Source organism: Festucalex cinctus, chromosome 1 (assembly GCF_051991245.1).
Source record: "Festucalex cinctus isolate MCC-2025b chromosome 1, RoL_Fcin_1.0, whole genome shotgun sequence".
Lineage (NCBI taxonomy): Eukaryota > Metazoa > Chordata > Actinopteri > Syngnathiformes > Syngnathidae > Festucalex > Festucalex cinctus.
Genome location: NC_135411.1, coordinates 16,416,583 through 16,439,448, shown reverse-complemented (window position 1 = coordinate 16,439,448; position 22,866 = coordinate 16,416,583). Strand labels below are relative to the sequence as shown.

Sequence of the window (22,866 nt, the reverse complement as noted above, 5' to 3'; positions counted from 1 at the left end):
GTGCCAGTCTTGGAGTTCATAGATTCCATCCACTTGGCTAATGGCAAGGATATCACCACAACGTTGGTCCATCATTCAAAAAGAGATATTAGCTGGGTGCCTGGTGAGTAGGCTCTAAAAGGCTTAATTATGCGCCGTCCCTCCTCCATCAGAACACTTCACGTGGGGCAGATGCACAGCGGTGGCTAGTCATTCAGCCTAATGCGCCGATGCAGGGAGTCATGTGGATACATAAAAGCCATTAAGACTCGTGAAAGCGCAGGAAAAATACAGAGTAACTGAATGATATTTTACAAACAGCGCACAAACAGGCAAGCTGTAAAGAAGCAGTTGTTTTTCCTTTCCACCAATAGTACGGTAAATGCCTCATTTGTGGAGATCTCGAAAAGATTATGCTGTGTCATGATCCTGTGATGTGGGGTGTTTTTACAACCTGATCTTTTCAGAAGACAGTCAGACCCACAATGGTAAATGGTAAATCTGTTCAATATTTATGATCATAATTTTTTATACGTGAAGTCCAAGCCTTGGTCTTTGATTGTGATGTGAACTGTAGCAATAGCATTCCCTTTCAATTCTGCCGCCTTTCGCATTCTGCCATTACCTTAATCCCAGGATCACAAACCTGACTCTCCCATACTCTTGTTTACTTATTAAGTGTATTACATGCACTATCTGCTCTTATTTTTGCTTTGATTATGACCATTTAGAACAGGGTTCCCCAATTCCGGTCCTCGAGGGCCGGAGCCCTGCAGGTTTTCCATTTTTCCGCCTACCAACACACCTGATTCATATAATGAGCTCATCAGCGTGCCTGATAATGATCCTTATCTTTAGTATCAGGTGTGTTGGTAGGCGGAAAAATGGAAAACCTGCAGGACTCCGGCCCTCGAGGACCGGAATTGGGAAACCCTGTTCTAAATGGTCATAATCAAAGCAAAAATAAGAGCAGATAGTGCATGTAATTTAGAAAAAAGATGTGTAGCATGTCACCAAAAATAGATTTTATTACTGGTAGTCGGGATGGCAGCCAGACAGCAAAGCTTGATAGCTGTGTCTCTTGTAGCCAAAGGCCTTAGTTGCAACACGTGAGACTGAAATAGTTTTACGTGTCAGTCTGCAGGGAGGGCGTCATACCAAATATCAAAACAACCGGCACCGAGCAGCTGCTAGGCACACTGTTGACATTGTCCAATGCGAGACTGCTTTCTCTTTGACTTTCATCCACGTTTTTTTCTTTTGCGCGACAAAGCTGTTCAGCATGTCACGAGGCAGCTTCGTCTTCACGTCGAATGCTTTGCGCTCTCTCCAACTGGACAAGGACATGCTGGAGAGACACGAGCACAAGCAGCGCTTGGCCTCCTATCATCTGCTGAGTCATGCTCTGAAGAAGGAGTCCTGGGACAGGACACCTTTGAGGTCCAGCGTTGCGCTGAGGCCAGCCGTGTGCCGAGATGTGGTTCTCCAAAACGCTGTGTACACAGGCAACCTGGAGGCTATGCAGCGCCTCTTTCCTCGAGGATCCGCCGCCAGCTTCATCATCGAGCCGCAGGGCGGGGAGATGCGCTGGGTCGCCCGGGGGGAGGGTAAGAGACGACATCTGTCATCATTAGGGTTTCATTTAGGAATTCGGCACGTGGTAGGTGGTAGCCTAATTTATGAGGATTGTGTTTTCGAGAGACCTGCTTGCAGTGGGGCATGCCGTTATCTTGTTACTATAGACTGTGATCGTATGCAAATCATCAGAAGCATGCCACCAGGTCAAGAATTGTCATTTTATTATCGTTATATCCTTTGAATAGTCACTGCTTACGTGCTAGACCCAAGATTGGCTCGAATCTGCTCTGGCGTGGTGATATGTCACATGATCTCCAGAAATAGCCCCGTCTGCGCAAACAACACACATAACCACGTTGATCCTCACGGAACAAGTCGTGAGCTAGTTTAGGCAGAAGCAATGGCTTACGTGGCGCCAAAAGTGAAGTGGCGCAAGCCAAAGACGTTCCGCAGCGACGTGATCGCCACAGCCAAGGCCACAGGTTGCGTACTGCAGTTTTGGAACTCCCTGCTTGTGGGCGACGAGCTGACGCTGGTCAGCATAATGGACGATGACGAATACGTCTACTTGATTGACGCCACTTATGACACCAGCAACATAGATGAGTGGACTAACTTCAGATATAACTACAGAAGCTTGAGTAGGTTTTTCAGAAGGTTACGAATACTGCCAGTGGAGAGACTGACTTGGCGCTTTTTAAAATGGCTGAACCATAAATCTGATTGTCATCCTTTGTCCTGGCAGGGCTTTGGTCGCTGACATACGAGCAGGAGCTGACAACACCGCTTCACATCACGGCTGGGCGAGGCTTCGCCGAATGCCTGAAACTCCTGCTGCAACGAGGAGCCGATGTGGACCTGGCGCCAGGTGGCATCACTGCCTTGCACGAGTCCTGTGCCCACTGCGAGCCAGAATGTACTCGACTGCTGTTGATCCACGGTGCTGACGCCAATGCTGTGTCAGAGGCCGGCCGTATGCCTTTGCATTTGTGCTCCAATCCTGAGTCCTTAGAGTGAGTATTGTGTGGTGACTCTGCTTATTGGTCACAAGAATGGAAACAGGAAAAAAGTGTATTTTTGTATTTTTTTTGTATATATTGGCAAGTTATATGTAGAAAAGCAGCGATGGGCACAAGTCTCTAAGGCCAAGTCCAAATAGGTTCCAAGTACAGGTCAAGTCCAAGTCCTTGACCATGAGTCCAAGTCAAGTTCAAGTCCCTGAACATGGGTCCATGTCAGCCTTTGCTAGTGCTAGCACTATGATTCACCTAGCACGCTACAACACCACTCAAACATTACACTTTCTTAAATGAACGCAGTAAAGATGCTACCATGCTAATCAGAAGATGTGTCTGTTAACACACACTCTAATCTGTTCACATTACGTCCCTTTAGCTGCAGATGCTATCGTTAGTAACAACCAGCGCAAGAAACTGTTTACTCTCAGAGAAGATAACTACAGTTGTATCGATAAAACAATGCTAACTGTTGGAAGTGTTACCGCTAATCTGTAAACCGCAAACCATTATATCCATATCGCAAATTCACAGTTCTACTCCTGTGAACTTCCGTCTTCAGATGTGCCAAGTACCTCTTTCCGTACGGTGCTGCCACCAAACGGTGAAGAGATGCAACCATGCTAATCAAAAGATGTGTGTTAACACAGTCTAATCTAAACATTGCGGCAACATGAGTATGTTCGAGCAAGGTGAAAACATGCTCTCTTCATCTCGTTAGCTGCAGATGCTATCGCTAGTAACATGTATACATCACAGAATACAAGAAGCCAATGCAAACGCTCAGAGAATCTAACTACAGTTGTATTGGTAAAACAATGTAAAGTGATGGAAATGTTATTGTTAATCTGTAAACCGTAAAACCATTTCATCCATATTGCAAATTCACAGTTCTACTCCTGTGAACCTCCGTCTTCAGATGTGCCAAGTACCTCCTTCAGTACGGTGCCGCCATCAACGGTCGCACTGTGGATGAAGACGACACTCCCTTGCACGTGGCAGCCAGGAACGGTCTGACGGATCACGTCGAGTTGTACCTGCGCTACGGAGCCGCCATGGACAAAAAGAACGACGAAGGTCTCACGCCCCTGAACGCCGCCTGCGCCCAGCCGCAGGAGCTTCAGGACCTCAAGCGCTACTTCCGCTTGTGCCAGATTCTGATGAAGGCGGGGGCCGACATCTGCACTACGGACCAGGACAAACACACACCCCTGCACATGGCGTGCAAGAATGCCAATGCAGACTTGGTCGAGCTGCTGTTGGCCAACGGGGCGAACGTTAACGACATGGACTACGGCGGGGAAGCCCCCATGCACAACATCCTCAAGGTGGTTTGCTACAAGCTTGCCCATAGTCCTGAGAGGGTTGTCCGTGCCCTGCTTAACCACGGCTCCATCCGAGTGTGGCCTGGAGCGCTTCCCAAGGTAGGAAAGCTGCTTTCAAAGTGTTCATCCCTCACCACCACCAGGTGGCAGTGCTGAAATGTCGTTCTATCGTAAACGGTCCTTGTCAGGACTGGCGGTTCTCGATTTTCCAACAGAGATCCTTTCTTACCATGAAGCCTGTACTGGGGGAATTCCACTCAAAACGCAGCACACGTCCACGTCCAAATTTAGCAGTATTAAATTTAATAATAAATAATGCAGATATTTGTGGAGACTGGGATCAAGTTGTATTTTACAATTTTAAAAATGCAGAATTTCACAAGTTACTTTATGTTAAAGATTCGATAGCTCTTAGTGTGAAAAGAAGAATGCACTGAGCTGTCACCAACGTCTTACAAATGCAATGATGCCACCTAGTGGCAGAAAATGGCCTCAACACAAATCAATATCACACTTGGTTTTTAAGTCCATCCATCCATCCATTTTCTTGACCGCTTATTCCTCACAAGGGTCATGGGGGCTGCTGGCGCCTATCTCAGCTGGCTCTGGGCAGTAGGCGGGGGATACCCTGGACTGGTTGCCAACCAATCGCAGGGCACACAGAGACAAACAACCATCCACACTCACACGCACACCTAGGGACAATTCGGAGCACTCAATTAACCTGCCATGCATGTCTTTGGAATGTGGGAGGAGACCGGAGTACCCGGAGAAGACCCATGCGGGCACGGGGCGAACATGGAAACTCCACCCAGGAAGGTCCGAGCCTGGACTCGAACCGGAGACCTCAGAACTGGGAAGCGGACGTGCTAACCACTCGACTACCGTGCTGCCCCGGTTTTTACAGTACATTACATATTTTAATTTTAACTCAATCACAAAATGTGCGATTAATCTTGAGTTAACTATTGAAGTCTATTAATTAGGATTACAATCGCATAACTCCCCAATTTAAAAACATTTGTAGGCCATAAACATCCATCCATCCATCCATACATTTCCTTGACCACTTATTCCTCACAAAGGTCACGGGGGCTGCTGGAGCCTATCTCAGCTGACTTTGGGCAGTAGACGGGGTACGGCCATAAACATAAAACAATCAAATGGAAAAAAACAAAAGTAGAGTGGTGAGTGTACCTTCTTGACTGCATATTTTTAGGCCAGTGCGCCAAACTATGTCGCGCGTTCGTACACTCAAGATGTTGTACTGTATGAAGGTACTTTTTTTTTTTTTTTTGCTGTCAACTGAAGATGACATCAATAACGCTCAGGTCTCAGGTAACAATCAATCACAGCTCAGCTTCAGAAAACAGGTGAGCTGTGATTGGTCATTGCCTGAGTCTTGAGCAACTGTGATGTCATCTTCAGTCGACAGCAAGTGGCAAAATGGCCGCCTCCTGAGATGGCTAAAAACGGCTGGATTTTGTAGCATAACTCATATTCCACAAATATTAATCAGAATGTCATGTTTAGACTAATGAGGTCACTTACAACATTATTGTAAATGAATGTTTAAGGTTGACTTTCCCGTTGAGAAGAACCTCCAGTACTCCTTTTGGCTTGAAATTCAGGTAGCAGTGGTGGCAATTTAGAGAAGATGCAAAGGAGGGTTGTTGTCAGGATCCCATTCTAGTTTTGACAGGAGTTTCGAGTCAGTGATTAGCCATTTGCTAATTAGCCATCAAGGTGTCTAATTTTCCATCATTAGTGAGCGCTGCACTTTCACCACCTTGACTTGGTCTCGTTTACAAGACTTCTCAACTCCCCGATCCTTCGCATTTCCCGACACAACACGGAGCGTTGATGTCGCCGCAGGAAGCAGACTCACAACTACGAGTGCACCCACGTGCACCAGACGAAACGCCTGCTTTCCTAATTAGGCAAGTGTTAATAGGAGATTAATTAGCACTAATTGCATAATTTCCAGTTAGACCCCCGGAGGGAGCCCCAATCTGTTCATTTCACAAGTGTTTAATTACTTTATTTCTTTTGAATCTATGGCGCTCGCTCACAAACTCCAGATAATGGCGATAGTTTGAATCCTGTTGCGTTTCTCCGTGTTGTGCTGTTGATTTTCAGGTTCTGAGGCACTGCTGTCAATCTCCGCGCACCATTGAAGTGCTGCTCAACGCCTACAGTCACCTGAAAGTCACCGACACCTGGGTCGAGTCTGTACCCCACGAGGTCTTTCAGGCAAGTTTACCAGTGGGTAGAAACCACCACTTTGTACAAAACTGATTTGTAATCAATTTGTAAAATACATGCAATTTCACACATGCTGGAAGAAATGTGTGAGGCGTGCTTGAGATGGCACCACTTTGTTGTAGTACCAAGTCTGACCTGTGAGAGGCAGCTTGGTGCCACAGGACAGCCAGACTGTAAGAAATTTCTAAGAAGACAGAAACTAGCGCCATGGGTGTTGACCATAGGCAATTACAATTGTAACTATTGGACAGAATTAACATTTATGATTATTGGTGCCAGCTGTTTTTATGAGCAAATTGGAGAAGACAAAACACCCTTAACACAGCCCACACCACAGGATAATCGCACAGGGTAATTTTTAACTCTCTAAGCACCATTGACGTGAATTGTCGTCACCAAGAAACCAGCCGAGGAGCGGCAATGACTGAAATTGTCGTGAACTGCTTTTTTTTTTTTTTTTTTTTTTTTATAGGAATGGGCAAACAAAAATCTTGACCAGGTCTGGTTTGATCATTAAAATCTGGGAAAATGAAAATAATAAATAAATACAAAATGAAACAAAAAAATAAATCAATCAACAATAACCAGCAGAGGGCAGCTTTGGGTCTCCTTTGGTTGAGATTACCATGTATCAAAATATCGCAGATGCTCATGAACATGGATGGCATTTGGAAATTCTACCGTTACAAGCGTCTTGTTATTGATCAAAGTGTTTTGTTTTGTTTTATATTAAGCCTACTACAAAGAGTAAGACAAAAGAGAGAAAAGATGATGGAGATTGTTTACATTTAGAAGTAAAGTAGCGTTGATGTAACGCATATGTACTGTATATGCGTTACATCAACATGTATGCACGTGCACACAAACTACTAAATGCCACTACTGCTAATAAATAATATAGATAGTTTGTAAAGTTTATGAAATGTAAAATTATTACGCTTATGATTATTTATATAAGATACATAATTTTACCATCAAAAGCACATTTTTATTGTTGTTGGTATTTTATTTAAAGGGATACTTGACTCATTGAGCCATTTTCAGCAGTAAAAAGTCAATATTTTGTCTATAATTAATGTGGTAACTTCATTATTTTTTATGTACAATTAATACTTTTAAAAAGTATTTTTTTCTACTTGCTGTCGCCTGATGATGACATCACCTGTGCTGAGGAAGGAGGTAACGACCAATCATGGCACAATTTGCTGACCAACCCCAGAAAACAGGTGAGCCATGATTGGTCGTTACCTACTTCCAAAGCACAGGTGATGTCATCATCAGTCAACGGCAAGAGGAAAAAATAGTTTTTAAAAGTATTAATTGTAGGTGAAAAATAAAGAAGTTATCAAATTAATTCTGGGCAAAATTTTTCACTGCTGAAAATTGTTGATGAATGAATCAAGTATCCCTTTAAAAAAGGACTGTTCAGATGTTTGAGACGTCACGAAAGCAAAAAAAATATTCGTAAGGCATTTTCACACACAAAAAAAAAGTGATTTTATTAAAACCATCCCATTTGACTGCTGGCTACTAAAAAAAATGGAATGAGGTAGAAACAAACTTTTTTTTATGTGATGAAAGAGAATCTAATCTTTATTTGGTAGTTTTTGTGTTTAGATTGTATTGTTAGAATACGCAATATTATGAGAGCCTTGAAAGATCAGTGAGAATTATTATTTTATTTATTAATTTTAATGGGTGGCATTGAAAGACTCAATTCATTTTTATGGAAACAGACACAAAATGCTCAAAGTAAGACCGGTTCCCGGTATAAGTGACCGAAATGTTGCCTTTAAAGATCCTACATCAGAACAATGCTGATTGGCTACTTTTTACTTCTACTTTTTATCTTAAAGTACCAAACGTTGCTCACTTCCTTCTAAAATACAAAATAAGATTTATTTATAGCAACAACAACAAAAGAGCTTTTTCTTTTCTTTTTTTCTTCAACCAGGAGCACCAGGAGTTCTACGAGTCGGTCTTCTGCCTGGCTCGGACTCCTCGTTCCCTACAACACTTGTCCCGCTGCAAACTGAGGGTCTTCCTGGAAGGGAGACTCTGCAAGGTGGTCCCAAAACTACACCTGCCCACCTTTATTAAGAACTACTTGCTTTTGGATTACAGAGGTTATGTCCACTAATTAAGCACTTTTAATAAGTCCTGAAGAATTTGTTGCTGCTAGAAATCAATATTGTATGAGTTTGATTGGTCTTGACTTCACACTGTTATACTTTTGACCACGAGAGGGCGCTAGAGACTTGACGTGATGAAGTATTGCTAGCGGCACTTATTTCCATCCATCCATCTTCTATACTGCTTATCCTCGCTTCTATCATGTTTTACCTTCATACTTGATGAGTTTATTTCTAGTTTTTTTTTTTTTACTTGTAAATTTTCTTATGTTGATGTGAATGTCCTACTTTGCCAAATTATCGCTAATAAACTTAAAATGGAGAAACATACAATTGCACTGGACATTTAGCAATCCACTTACCGGTAGTTGTCTTTCATTGCCCTCGTTATGTTTTCTTTTGCACAATATTTGTACTTTTTTATGATTTAGTGCAAAATTGTGTGAATGCTCACTATTTGTTTCTCACTGGATTAGGACGTTTTTCAAGATCGGCATACATTTGAATTAGAATGAGGAAAACACAATACGGGTGCATCATGGAAGAGTTAATTAATTTCAGTAGTAAAAGGGAAGCTCGCAGTTAAAGCATGTTTTCATTAATAAGCTATAAACAATATATCCAAATTAATCAAATAAAACCATAGAGTGAATCAGTTGACTTTTTGACTTGAACTCCTTAAACTAAATTACTGTTCCATATTCTAATTTATTAAGATGCTCCTATAAAATTACGTTTGAAAAATCTTTTTTTTTTTTTTTTTCAAACGAAAGTGAAAAAAAAAACACGTTTTAATTTAATTAAAGAGGAAAAAAAATATTTTTCGGAATATTTTCCACCATCTTCCCCTCGCCAAATGAAATCAGATTTGGTATGAATAAAATACTTTCAAATGTTTATTTTACATATACTTATTTAATTGTATACATATGAAACCATAAACGACCATAAAATAATAATCATTTAAAAAAAAAATACAATTGATTTGTAATGATCTTTATACTACATATTTAGCCACTTAACGTTTATTGTGAAAATAAGTAGGTAATGTAAACACTTTGTATCTTTTGGAGCCCAATAATAGCCTACTGTACCTATTTTATTACAATACAAGACCAAATAAGGGCAGCCTGAGTTTTGTTCTGCTGTCACGCTGCAATTATGAGCAAGAGGCTGTCCGGGGCCCTCCACCGCTAATCAGGGTGGGCTGTGATATGATGTCGGTGTCGTGCGTGCAATCAGACGAGCGTTTGGAGAGCTCGGCCACCCGGGACTCAATGGGGCTAATCATCATCATCATCATCATCATCAGCTCCCGCATGGACCTCCATTTGCAAGCTGACATGATCTGACGCTGCCTCAAGACCAAAGATGGTTTTATCGTTGGCCCCAGCACAGCAAATAAAAATGTTGCTTATTTGGTCAGTTTGGAAGCATCCAGCCACCCCCCCTCCTCCATCACCCCTTCAAATAAATGTGACTTTGGCCATGTTGCAAACCCACGCTGCAGTTGACCTCGCACAATCACGCCTTTTATCTGAATCTAATTTTCCCAAAGTATCTCTCTCCAGGGAACAATTGTTGCAGCACTTCTTTATCCGGGGCCAAACACATTGTTTGGAGGGGCCCCAAGAGAGTCAGGGGAGGTGCAGGAGGGGGACATCTGCCTCTCCTCCTCCCCTCTCCAGACTCTAACCGAGGAGGGGGGGGGCACAAAAGGCTTGGTTGTTTTGAATCCACGGTAATTGCTAATCATCAATCAAAATTAATAATAGCTGATTGGCTTGGTGTGGTCGACGGTGATAGAAGGGGAAGGACTTGGTTGGGGGGGTACTAGGGGGGTTCCTACTGGGAAACGACCGCCTCTCAGGACGGCCAAAAAGTCAGAGGCTGAATAAGGAAATGAAGCGTAATTTGAAGAAGATGGATGAGCCCCCAGGGACCAGCGCCCCCTCCCCTTTTCACATGATAACCAATGCGCTCGCTCTCGCCCTCCCCTCTCTCTCTCTCTCTCACACATCACAGAGGGAGGAGTTGCCAAAGAGGTATAGAGCCCCGGCAGCGTGTGTTTATGTGCCAAATAAGAAGGGCAACAAAGGGGGGAGCACAAGCGGACTGCGCGAAGTTGTCATAGTTCCACTTCCGGGGATGCGGCTCAGGATCTACTTGCGAAAAGTTTGACATTTTGGGGAGCGAACAAACAAAAATGCAGCGACCAGGAGGGCAAGGGACTGCCTTTTCCATCGATTCCCTCATCGGGACCCCCCAGCCCAGGCCGGGACACCTGCTCTACACCGGCTACCCCATGTTCATGCCCTACAGACCGCTGGTCATCCCGCAGGCCTTGTCGCACTCGCCTCTGTCGTCCGGTATTCCTCCGCTGGCGCCGCTGGCTTCGTTCGCGGGCCGCCTCACCAACACCTTCTGCGCCAGCTTGGGCCAAGGCGTGCCATCCATGGTCGCCCTCACCACCACCATGCCCAACTTCTCGGACCCGCCGGACACCTTTTACCCGCCCCAGGAGCTGCCCGGCCCGCGTCTGAGCGCCGCCGAGCCCGGCGCGAGGAGGCTGCAGGAGAGCCCGCACTCGGACGAGATGCACGGCCGCGAGAAAAGCGCAGACTTGCTCAACTTCTCGGAAACTTTTCAGACGATTTCAGGTAAAACGTTGAGCTCATTCATTTTGCTCGTGGTGACATATTTAGATTTTTTTTTTCCTGCGCTTTAAATTAGGACTGATGACTGAATTCAACCGGGGCCAGCTCATCATTTTCGGTTACTCAAAAAGTTCAATTTAGATCCCATTAAAAATAAAACGCGCGTGTCTGATCATTAAAAAAATTATGCCATGTTATAATGTCAACTTTTGATGATTAAAGTGATGAAAAGCTGTGCGTAAAAGCGTAAAGGCGACATGTGCGTTAAAGTGTTATCATAATGTAAAGGCAAAAGTTGCCGGTCACGGCAAAAATATCACATCAATGAAAACGTATGAGCACAAGTTTTTGAGCACTTTTGATAATTTAAAGTGATGAAAAGCCGTGCGTAAGTGCGTAAAAGTTACGGCGTTACGGTGTGCCATGATAATGACTTAATGACAGTGTTTTGTTTGATAACTGACGACAGATTACCGGAAATGTTTTTTTTTTTTTTTAAGCTTTTTTTTTTGCATGTACCTTTAAGATACTGCAGGGTCTAAAATTGTATCCAAAATATCCAATTTTGGTATCGGATAGGTTTACAAAATAAAAAAAATAAAAAATAAAAATAAAAATAAAAAAAGAAAGAAAAAAAAGAAAGAAAAAAGACCGAGGTGGGTCACTTTGACCTAATTTAGTGTGTTTATATAAACAAATTAAATGTATTAAATAATAATAATAATAATAATCATCATCATTATAATAATAATAACAATCATTGTTTTTTAGCCTACTAAACAACCCAAGAAGTTGGGTAAAATGTACCCAAGTGGGTCCAATTTCTAACGAAAATTGGGTTATTTTTGACCCAGCATTTTTAAGAGTGTTAAATACATTTTATGGATATATATATATATATATATATATATATATATATATATATATATATATATATATATATATATATATATATATATATATATATATATATATATATATATAAATAATTATTTATTTATAATGATACTCTCCCTCCCCCCACCTAACTTTGTCTCGCCCCCACTTTTCCTCCAGGCGAGACCAAACTGTACAGTTCCGACGACGAGAAAGCCGACCTGAAGTCCGGCGAGGCCGCGTGCAGCGACCGCGACGACAGCTCGGCGGACAGCGAGAACGAGAGCTTCTCGGACGGCAACACGTGCGGGCCTCTCTCGCAGAAGGGCAAGCTCAAACTGGGGCCCCACGACGCGCTGCCTCCCGGCGCCTCCTCGGCGGGCAAGAGCCGCCGGAGACGAACCGCGTTCACCAGCGAGCAGCTGCTCGAACTGGAGAAGGAGTTCCACTGCAAAAAGTACCTTTCGCTCACCGAGCGCTCGCAGATCGCGCATGCGCTCAAGCTGAGCGAGGTCCAGGTGAAGATCTGGTTCCAGAACCGCCGCGCCAAGTGGAAACGCATCAAGGCCGGCAACGTCAACAACCGCTCGGGGGAGCCCGTGAGGAACCCCAAAATTGTGGTGCCCATCCCGGTGCACGTCAACAGGTTCGCGGTGAGGAGCCAGCACCAGCAGATAGAGCAAGGGACGCGGCCGTGAAAGCTGTGACGTCATCAAACAAACAAACAAACAAACAAAAAAAACACTTCCGAGACTCCAGCATGGACCACAAACTGGAGCGAGGACTGGAAATATGCTGTCACTTTTATTTATTAATTTGTGAATATGTACATAGATAACAAAACAGTACAAATGGCACTATGAAAAAATGTGTAAAGGTTTTTTTTTTTTTTTTTTTTTTTTTTAGTATTTATAAGTCAGGCCGAACCTTTATGTTGTTTGCATGTCATTTTCTCATTTAGTGGTGAGTTTGTTTGAACTTTTTTTTTTTTTTTTTTTTTTTTTGACATTTTGTACAATTTGTTTGCATGTAAGTTTTTGTTTCGGAAGAACCACATTGGATCGTGAAACGAAAACGACCAAACAAGGGACAAGTGTAAAATCTAGTGAGCTAATAAATCAATTTTTATCATCAAGTCTGATTCTACTTTGAATCTTTCATGAGGACACTCGGCTGATAATTCACAATTTGTGTGTCAAAAACAAATGAAAAATTGAGTTGTAATCGTTACAAAGATTTTTTTTTTTTAAATTAAATGGTTGCAAATAAAACATTTTTTTTAAAACATTTTTACAAATACTTGTTGCAGGTTTAAAAATATATCACATGCATTAAACGATGTGCTTCCATTTCGTTTGTTTACACTGTGAATCTAAAATGTCGATAAATTAATTAGTTAATTGATTTAGTGATTTCAGATGGAGTGATGGATTAACTTTAAAGAGTTCACGTGGATCGATGGCGCACCTGAGCTCATTTAACACTAACATCAACTTCTCCTTCATTCACTATTGTGAGGAAGGTCAAAAAAATCTAAAACAAATGATACTTAATAATCATGATTTGATGTGAGAGCAGATATTAGTTAAAAAAATAATAATTCATTAAAACTTTGTAACCCATCAGGATTCATTTTGGTGAGGTCTGTTTTATAGTATGAAAAAATATAATGCACATGTGCATTCAAGTATTCATATTTGTATTTATGAACAAAACATTGTTTTTGTACACGATATAACTTTGCAAGGTGGCTGAAAAAGATGTTGAGGTCAGATTTCCCCTTCTTAAAAAGGCAATAGAATTTGCATCATGTAACCGCATTCTATTTTTTGATGATGTTAGTTAAAAAAAAATAAAAAAAATGAAGTAGCAGTTTCCACGTTACTTCTCACAAATCGTTCCGCCAAATAGAGAACGGTGAATGTCAAATATTAAAGCAACAATGAAAAAAAAGCGTGCATATCCCAAATATTATCCGACCACATCCAGTGACAGGAAAAGGAAGCTTTTGCTGTTTTATGCTAACCTCACATCCTCTTTGCTTTCTCTGAACGCTTTCCAGAACAAGCTGGAATCGTTTCACGTTTTTCTTCCTGCCGCAGCACCTGTTGAAGAACCCTCAAAAAATGTATTCGCTTCAGATTCGGCCAGACTTTTTTTTGGGATGTAAACTGCGTGACCCCCGCATGTGAATGATGGATGTTGATTCTCCATCCAGTTTATCCTTCAAAACTCTTATCACCAGGATGGGGGAGGCCAGTTTTGATGAGCGGATTAATTGGGACGCTCCAATTCCACGACGCGGTGCCAAAACGGCTATTTTGGGCGACGCTAGAACCTCATCATTGTTGTCACCGTGCTGAAACTCAAGTTTGCTCGCCGCTGTTATGTGTGAAGGACTCCGAAATCTATTAGCGTGCGGCAAAGCGCTCCTCCATTCAAGTCTTTAGTGAACCAAACGGCCGCTTGTCACGCAAGCCGCTCCGGCAACAAATTGAAACGTCAGCAATCTTTTCAGTCAAAACAAGTAAAACTACAAAACACTTTGTTGACTGACTTAACGGAAAGTAACAGGAAGGTGTTCACAAATGCACATTTTCCCATGTAGTGTTTGTTGTCGGCTCAGACTGGTGGCAGTAAAATAATAATAATAATAATAATAATAATAATAATAATAATAATAATAATAATAAATACTAAAAAAAAAAACAATCACTACTACAAAAACCAAAAAAAACACAAATGACCGTATCCCAACAAATCAACAGTGATTTCAATCAACTCAGTCCGCATGCATTACTCCTCCCATTGTCACTTGGGTTTCTAATTAAGTCCCGCCTTCCTGTGCAGTCTGATCATAACTTTCAAGTCACTGTTAGATTATGTGGAGATGTGAAGTTTATGTAAAAAAAAAAAAAAAAAAAAAAGTCTACACACGCCTGATGTTTTTGTGACATTAATTACACACAAAAAATTAGACCAAGACAATTAATTCATAAACTCCGCCCCCCCCCATTATTGTGATCTACAACCTGTGCAGTTGGAAATCTTTTCGAGAGGGTAAGAAAACATGAACAACTCAAGAAATGTGGTTGCACAAGTGTGCACACCCTCATAATTGGGACTAGGCTGTGTTTCGGTCGAACCAATCACATTCCAACTCATGTTAAATTGGAGTTGGGAAAAACGTGCCACCATTTATGATTTCTAAAGTACATATTTTACCACGTGTGCTTGGGAGATTTTGCTAGCTGATGGAATCAAGGTTGAATTTTTGGTTATAATTCCAAAAGGTGTTAGTTGCAACACGACACTGCTCATCACTTGAAGAATATCGTAGTTACAGTTCAACATGGTGTTCGCGTCATAATTTGGGGGTGGAATTATGAACAGTTCAAAATTGTGTTAGCACAAAACATTCAGGCTTTGGCTAGAAAGCAAAAAAAAAAAAAGCTTACTAGAACAACTGAAGTTTATTTGGGGCTTCCCAGACACACTTAAAATGGTGGATGTGACACGTGCAACCACATTACCACACAAGAAAATGGTGGGAAAAGTTTACAAATTTTTATATCATAAAATCTGTCATTTCAACAGGGGTGTGTAGACTTTTTATAGCCACTGTAGGTAGTGGCAAAACGTATAAATCAGGTGGGTGGATCCCTACAATAAAAGACGATTCGATACGTATCTTGATACATGAAAACGATTTAAGGACAGAATTTGTGCATGAATTGGAACGTTTAGTTTCATTTCAATTCAGTAGGATTTATTCCGATTTAATTCAATATGGTAAAGCCGAATTTAAGATATAAGGATGAAATTGATTTCTTGTCATTTTATAATATGAATGAACTTGTCATAAAACTACTGTAAATGTAAAATTTCCTTCAAAGATTTATCTTTCCAATAAAAGACGATTTCGATACATACCTCAATATTTTAAAGTGAAATGATTCAATTCAGTTTGATATGATGTACTTGCATCTTTTAAATTAAAAAACGATTTTTCTGATTCAAATGTGGATCTTGTTACACCAATAATATCATTTACAGCAACTGACTTTTAGTCATAATTATGGTACACGAAAATAAAATCAAACATTTAAAAATCTTAATATTTGAATTTGGGCTGTATGATTCAATTTCCTTTATAATTTGTTTTGGCATTGTTGTCTTATTAAAGGCCAACAATGTATTGATAAATATTATACCTGAATTAGAATTAGCATTAGACTACAATTTGATGATGTTTTTTGCCAAAGTACCTCACAAAGTAGTGGATTATAATTGAGAGACAATCCAAGTTATAGTACAAATTACTTTCATGCGAAAGCAACTATTACAGTAATATTTTTGCAATATTTACATTTAGGAAGGAACCTGCCCAATACTGATCCTAAAACCATTATTAACAGTAATCTGTTGTGGTAGGGCTGTCAAAATTAAAGCGTTAACTCTGGAGATTAATTTCAATTCTTCATAGTGTTTTTTTTTTGTTTTGTTTTTTTTCAACTCAGTTAGCTCTGTTTTATTTACTTCCTATTATTGCGGCCTCTAACCTGCAGCCAAACTTAGCCACGGGTGCTAAGATGAACAAACACTGACTATAGATAGTTCAACTTTCAGTTTTACTTGCTTGAGGCTTGTTAGCGAAATCTGAAGTCATTTGAGCACTTTTTACAGTCAAATTAAAATAGCTTAAATCAACTCTCATGAAGTTCATTCCAAAAATTTTACACAAGAAATATCTGTTACAAGCTTTGTAGAAAAGAGCGGCAGCAGATGTAGAAAAATGTGATTAGTCTCAATTAATAACGATTAATTACGGAAAGTTGTGCGATTACAGCACTAAAATAAAGTAAAACTCCACTCTATAAACTAGAGCTGTCAAACGATCACATTTTTAATCAGATTAATCACATTTTAGAATCATGATTAATCGCTTAAAAAGGCTTTTTAGCAACATTTTTTACCTGCCAAATTTTAAGAGCACCTGTTGTGTTTTTTCGACATTTAATGTTATGAACATTAAAAATTTTGAATCCACTGCATACTCTTATCCACCTATTTTACTAATCAGTTAATCACTTGCATAATTCAAAAAATGACCTGAATAGTTTGATATGAACAAATATTCTGAGTGTCATATCACGTCTGACATTTATTAAAATGTGATCATTTTTTGTGTGATTAATCAATTAGCTAACGCTTTAAATTTGACAGCACTACTTTAAACACACCTGTTGGAGGAACAAGAATGTCACAATACTACAGTGCTAATTATGCTAATTGATAATTTAAGTAATTGATATTTAACTAATTCAATCCCCAAAACGTATAAATACGTTTTTAATACTTTGTTCTGCACTCCTAAAAACGTATTTATACGTTTTTTATGCTAAAGCATAAAGAAGGCTTTGACCTGAAGAGGTCACCTAAAGCAATGATAATTACTACAAAAAACACCCAGCAGGTGGCAGTAGAGTATAAGAGCTCAGCCAGGACCATGTTGCAATAAGTTCTTTTTGCCATTGTTGTTCTGAATAATGATTCTGAGTCTAAAATATTGATTTATCGATATCGAATCGTTATTCCTTTTCATAGCCCAATATCGATTCATAAAACCATGAATCGATACTTTTAATAGTTTTTTTTAACCTGTAAATTAATGTGCCAAATAGGACCTGACCGATTAATAGGCCGCCAATTATAATCGACCGATTATTGGCCTTCAAACATTGGCCAAAACAATCGGACAATTGAGCTAAATGGCTGATTATTTTCCCCTTAAAATGTTATCAAAGAAAGCCAAAGTTTCTGACACTATGACAGTACCCTGAATGCACCATTTTGCTTGCGTAGCATTAGCAACTAGCAAGTGTGTAGCGTATGTTATTCTGTTGTCACGAGGCATCCTTTAAGCTGTTTAATGACACCGCACTTGGAGTTAACTCTAAATTTTAGTTTTAATTTAGTTTAGTTTTAGAGTCTAAAATTAAATACAATATTAAGAATGACATCCATTGTATATTTAAATACAAAATACGTTTCGTTTTTAAAACATCGCTAGCCTAGCACAAACAGGAAGTTAGCAAATGCTAACGGGAAGTTAGCATCGACTTCGGGAGTGTTTTTCCTTCAAATAACGAATCGAATCGGGCCCTTCTGAATTGAATCGATTTTGGAAATCTGAATCGATACCCAGCCCTAGTCATAACTACACTTTTCTATTTTGCAGTCAAAAGCCACTTGCGTCGTTCAACCTTCAGATGCTCGCTGAACTGAAGTCGCACACTGTGATGGCTTCGTTTGACTTTTGAGGCCAGTTCTTCTCGATTCTGGTTAAACCTGGGGGTGAAAAAAAATCCCACCTGGAGAGCGACGGGAAGCGATCTCGGGCGGGCGCCGTGGTTGGTCACCCGGCGTCCGTACGGTGATGTATGGGCAGATGCATCAAATCGCACAAGATAAACAAGCGATGAGTTTCATCAGGGCCATCATGGCTTTAATTTGGCTGCCTAATGAGTCAGATCCAGCGGCGGAGATAAGAGTTGTCAGAGGCTCGGCTCTAATGAATTTCTTGCCACTTGTAATCAAGGTTGCCTGTCTGAGGTGGTGGGGGGAGGCGATGATTAATGGAACCCTGGAGGATTCCCTCGGCCCTCAGCCTTCATTACAGCTAATGCATTCTCAGGCAAATTAACAGAGAAACGCCGGCAAAAGCCAACGGGCGGGGGTGGAGGAGGGGAGCGAGGCAGAAATGGCGGCAGGGCGACGGGAACCCTGCGTTTATGTACAACAAAGCTCCGAGAGGAGGAGGAGGAGGAGGAGGAGGAAGGTGGGATGTGTGGAGTAGCGAGCGAGAGGGGGACGTCGCGATCAGACATGATGAAGCTGAAATTGATGAATGGATGTTGAGGTCTCGGTGGAAGCAAGGGAGAACATAATTACCAGTTAAAGAGGTTAAAAAGGATGTAACAGGAAGCAAATGTCTACGTAATGTAGCATATGCAAATGAAGACAAGCTCATTAGCCAAAACGTGCGCTCGCTGCCTCCTCGATGCAACGTTGACGTTAGCGTTCAAAAAGGGGAGCGAAAATATTGGCCGGGATGTTGTGCAAATATGCTTTCGTCACCCGTTCATCCGTCAGCCACCTCCGCAATTGCCGAGGTCATTTGTCTGAGAGGAGGCGGGCGGCGGGCCCTCCTCGCTGCTTAGCGTCCGTCAGCAAATAGCAAAACAAAAAAGCCAGCCGCACAAACGCACCTCTTGGTTACACATCCAATATTTTGTTTGCCTTCTGATCATTTCAATAATTGCACTTACGGTCTGAAAATTGCTTTAAACTTTCAAACCATGCAAATATTTTCATTTGGCAGTTAAATAAGAACACAGTTTTAGCCAGAAATCTGAAGGTGGATGATTATAGCTAATGTTCGACCGATTAATATTGGCCATATTAGTTATTTTATAACCGGCAAAAATTTGCATAAAAAAAAATAAATAATAATAACTCATTCCAACATAAGACAAAAGAAATGGCACTCAAACATTCAAATAAAATAGGTCAAACTAGTGCAAAAGAGTCAAATATTCCTTCAGTAATTTATTATTTTTTATTTTTATGTTTAAGAATTCAGGGACTCCCCAAAAATATTTTATTCATTGTATATATTTTTCAATATATTTATTAAGTTAGTACAATTTTATTCTGCCAAATATTGAAGTCAGAATTGGCCTCTAAAAATTCTTATCAGTCTAAACTATAGAACGGAATCTCTAAGTTGAAGCACAATCATTTTTTCCCCATAGAAATGAATGGAAAGATTACACCACTAATATAAAAAAAAAAACATTAAAAAAAAGGGGGGGGGGGATCCAAATTTACTGATTAAAATCATCCAGAGTTTATGAGATTCTCACAAAAATCTTGGCCATTAGGCTCTCGAGAATTTTGTAGAAAAATCATTATTTTTTTTCCATTCTTATTTTTTTGGACGGGAGACTGCAATACATACAAAACAACAACAGAAATAACCAGTCCACAAAATGGCCGACAAGCAATAAATATGGTAATACTAGATTTTGTTGTGTCATCCATCTTTTATGGTTCGGAATCTGGCATATGAGTTCAACATATTCATTAATTAAAACACTTTAATATAAATTTTCAGATTTAAAATTGCTTTGAAAGCAAATTGATTAAAAAAAAAAAATGTTTGCACAGTGACCGAGAAAAAAAAAAGAAGAAATAAAATGTATTATTGATTAATACGTTTTCTACAAAATCTTGTGAAAGTTTCGCAACAGGCTACTTGCTGATTATTTTTTTACCTATGTTAAAATTGTACAAATCTAAATTATGAACCCATTTAATTGTGACAAACAACGCAAAGTGTAAATAATATTAGATCGGAATGATTGTCTTGACAACATTTGAAAACGATTCAATGACTCGCTGTGGTGAGAAACCGAAAGTCGCAACAAATCCAAATCGCCTGTGTGTAATAATCCAAAAGCGCAACCACTTGTAATTCACTTACAAGGCCCCTTGGAGCACGACTTGGCTCTTTTGTGGCCCCGTGTCATGACAGTGCCGAGGGAGGAAGCGCAAAGCAGGTGATGAGGCTCAAAACAATGGCGGCCGCCCACGAGAGAGGAAGGGGATGAAGATATGGCGAGATGAGATTAGCGGCAAATAAGAAGCGGATTAGCGGGGGCTCGACACGCGGCGACCTTTCACTGTGCTGCCGGTGCTGTGCGGCCTGACACTAAGCCGGCCTCTTTATCTTAATCCCCTTTCAAACACTGCTGGAGGCCCCAAATAAAGCAGGAAGTTGATACGTTGCTTGGCTTACCGCAGGATGCTCGCGCTAGACTTGTCTTGAGAACGTCGACAGCAGAGGCTCTGCTAAGTCTGATATGATAAAGAAGTGATGAAAGAAGTGAAGTGAATGCTCGGAAAACAATTGGGTCGATAATTCTGAATGTATCAAACCTGTTGAATACTTACCTTATGTGTGTGGTCGAATTCATCGAACATCGAATTCGGCTGAACCATACGAACGATAACCAATCAGGAAGCTCAAGCTGTTGCCGCACATAGATGAGCAACTTGTTGGCGGGGACGGCTAAGATGGAGAAACTGCCCCCCAAAAATATGAAGCTAACTGGACGGAACATAACCAATGGAGTGACCATGACACTTGTTCAGACAACTTTACAACATGTGGTTAGAAGAACCCACAATGCAACTACTACTGAGTTAAAAATAACGCATAGCCTATTGGGCAAATTTTTTTGAAGGCGAATTGGGTAGAAAGAAAGATAGCTAGCTATCCATCTTACATACATGGCTAGATCGTTAAAACAGCTGTGTTGAAAATAACACATATTGGGTTATTTTTTACATTGCAGATTTAAGGGAACAGGCAGATGATAGCTAGATAGTCAGGCAAATAGCTAGCTAAATAAAGAAACAGTGAGCTAGCAAGCTAGCTACTCAAAACAGATGGGTTTAAAATAACCAATATTTTCTTTTTTTCTTTTTTTTTACACTGCAATTTTACAGGTACAAACAGATGGATACTGACCAATAGTTAGTTAATAGTTGGCTAGAGACAGCAAGCTAGCTACTTAAAACATGGGTTTAAATAACCCATGTTTTTTACATTGCAGATTTAAGGGAACAGACAGATTATAGCTAGCTAGTCAGGCAAATAGCTAGCTAAATAGAGAAACAGTGAGCTAGCAAGCTAGCTACTCAAAACAGATGGGTTTAAAATAACCAACCAGTTGTTGTTTTTTTACACTGCAATTTTATGGGTACAAACAGATAGATACTGACCGATAGTTAGCTCGAGACAGCGAGTTTGCTACTTGGGTTTAAATAACCCATATTGAGTTTCTTTTTTTTTTTTTTTTTTGCAGTTTAACGGTACATACAGAAAGACGGGTGACTGACGGATAAGGATTTTACCAGACTCAGCAAAGTTAATTTATCGTAAAAACACATCAAATATTTAGTTTTTATTATTTATTATTATCCACAATTTTACTATTATCTACAATACAGGACATACATACATCTAACCTCGAAAACATTCTACAATCTACATCATGGTTGCATCCCAATTTTCGTATATTAATATTGGAGGTTATTTATTTTTTTTAAGTTTTTTTTAATAATTTCCCCAAGACATTCAAATGGGCATCAATTATATGAGGATTTTTGTTATGCGCGGTCCAGCACGAATTTTATCCATATTTAAAATGGTATTTTCTCGTACATCTGGGAAGGAAATGCTTATCTCACTCTGTGGCCACTCAGTAGCGCAATAAACAGACAGACAGAGTAAATATTTTTCGTTTTATTTTTATTATTAATATTAATTCAATGTTTTTTTTTCTTTTTTTTAAGATGTAAGATTCAATATCTGGTGTAATAATCTTATTGATTGATTGAATTTTTATTTTATTTTTATTATTATTAATTCAATCTCTGGTGTAATAACCTTATTTATTGATTGATTGATTTTTTATTTTATTATCTGTTCTTATTGCTGCTGGATATGTAAATTTCCCAGAGGGAGCCATCCCAAAGGGATCAATAAAGTCAAGTCTAAGTCTAAGTCTAAATAATCAAGAAAAATGGGCCTTATTTGTATTTTTTTTTTTCGCAAGTTGATGACTGACACTGTGTCCATTTCAGTAATGGCCACTACGTATGTGAATACAACAATGAGGGTTCTTGGTTTACAACTGTTAGTATCTAAGTTGGAATATGCCACAAACATTATTTAGTTATTGTTTCTACTGAATGTTAGCATGAAAGCCACTTTTAGACCACAAATACAAAACAATCAAATGAAGAACAGTAAGTTCAGCAACTGTACCGTATGACCACATACTGTATTTTTTTACTATATTGCACAAATTGGGCTCGATCGAATGAAATGTTGGGACGGGCGTAAACCGAAGACCCGCATTAATGAACTGTTCATTCAATAAACAACAAACATGAGAGACAGACG

At 40.1% G+C, this 22,866-nt stretch overlaps 2 protein-coding genes across 2 annotated transcripts; both read left to right on the top strand.

Moving 5' to 3' along the window:
* Positions 1-187: 187 nt before the first annotated feature.
* Positions 188-8,622, top strand: asb10 (ankyrin repeat and SOCS box containing 10). The gene is made up of 6 exons (XM_077517158.1): positions 188-467; positions 1,253-1,586; positions 2,303-2,570; positions 3,493-3,997; positions 6,038-6,151; positions 8,118-8,622. The coding sequence occupies exons 1-6, from the start codon at positions 465-467 to the stop codon at positions 8,301-8,303; spliced, it is 1,410 nt and encodes a 469-aa protein (XP_077373284.1). The 5' UTR covers positions 188-464; the 3' UTR covers positions 8,304-8,622.
* Positions 8,623-10,388: 1,766 nt separating this feature from the next.
* Positions 10,389-12,584, top strand: gbx1 (gastrulation brain homeobox 1). Its single transcript, XM_077517034.1, has 2 exons — positions 10,389-10,955; positions 12,009-12,584. The coding sequence occupies exons 1-2, from the start codon at positions 10,502-10,504 to the stop codon at positions 12,524-12,526; spliced, it is 972 nt and encodes a 323-aa protein (XP_077373160.1). The 5' UTR covers positions 10,389-10,501; the 3' UTR covers positions 12,527-12,584.
* Positions 12,585-22,866: the final 10,282 nt, after the last annotated feature.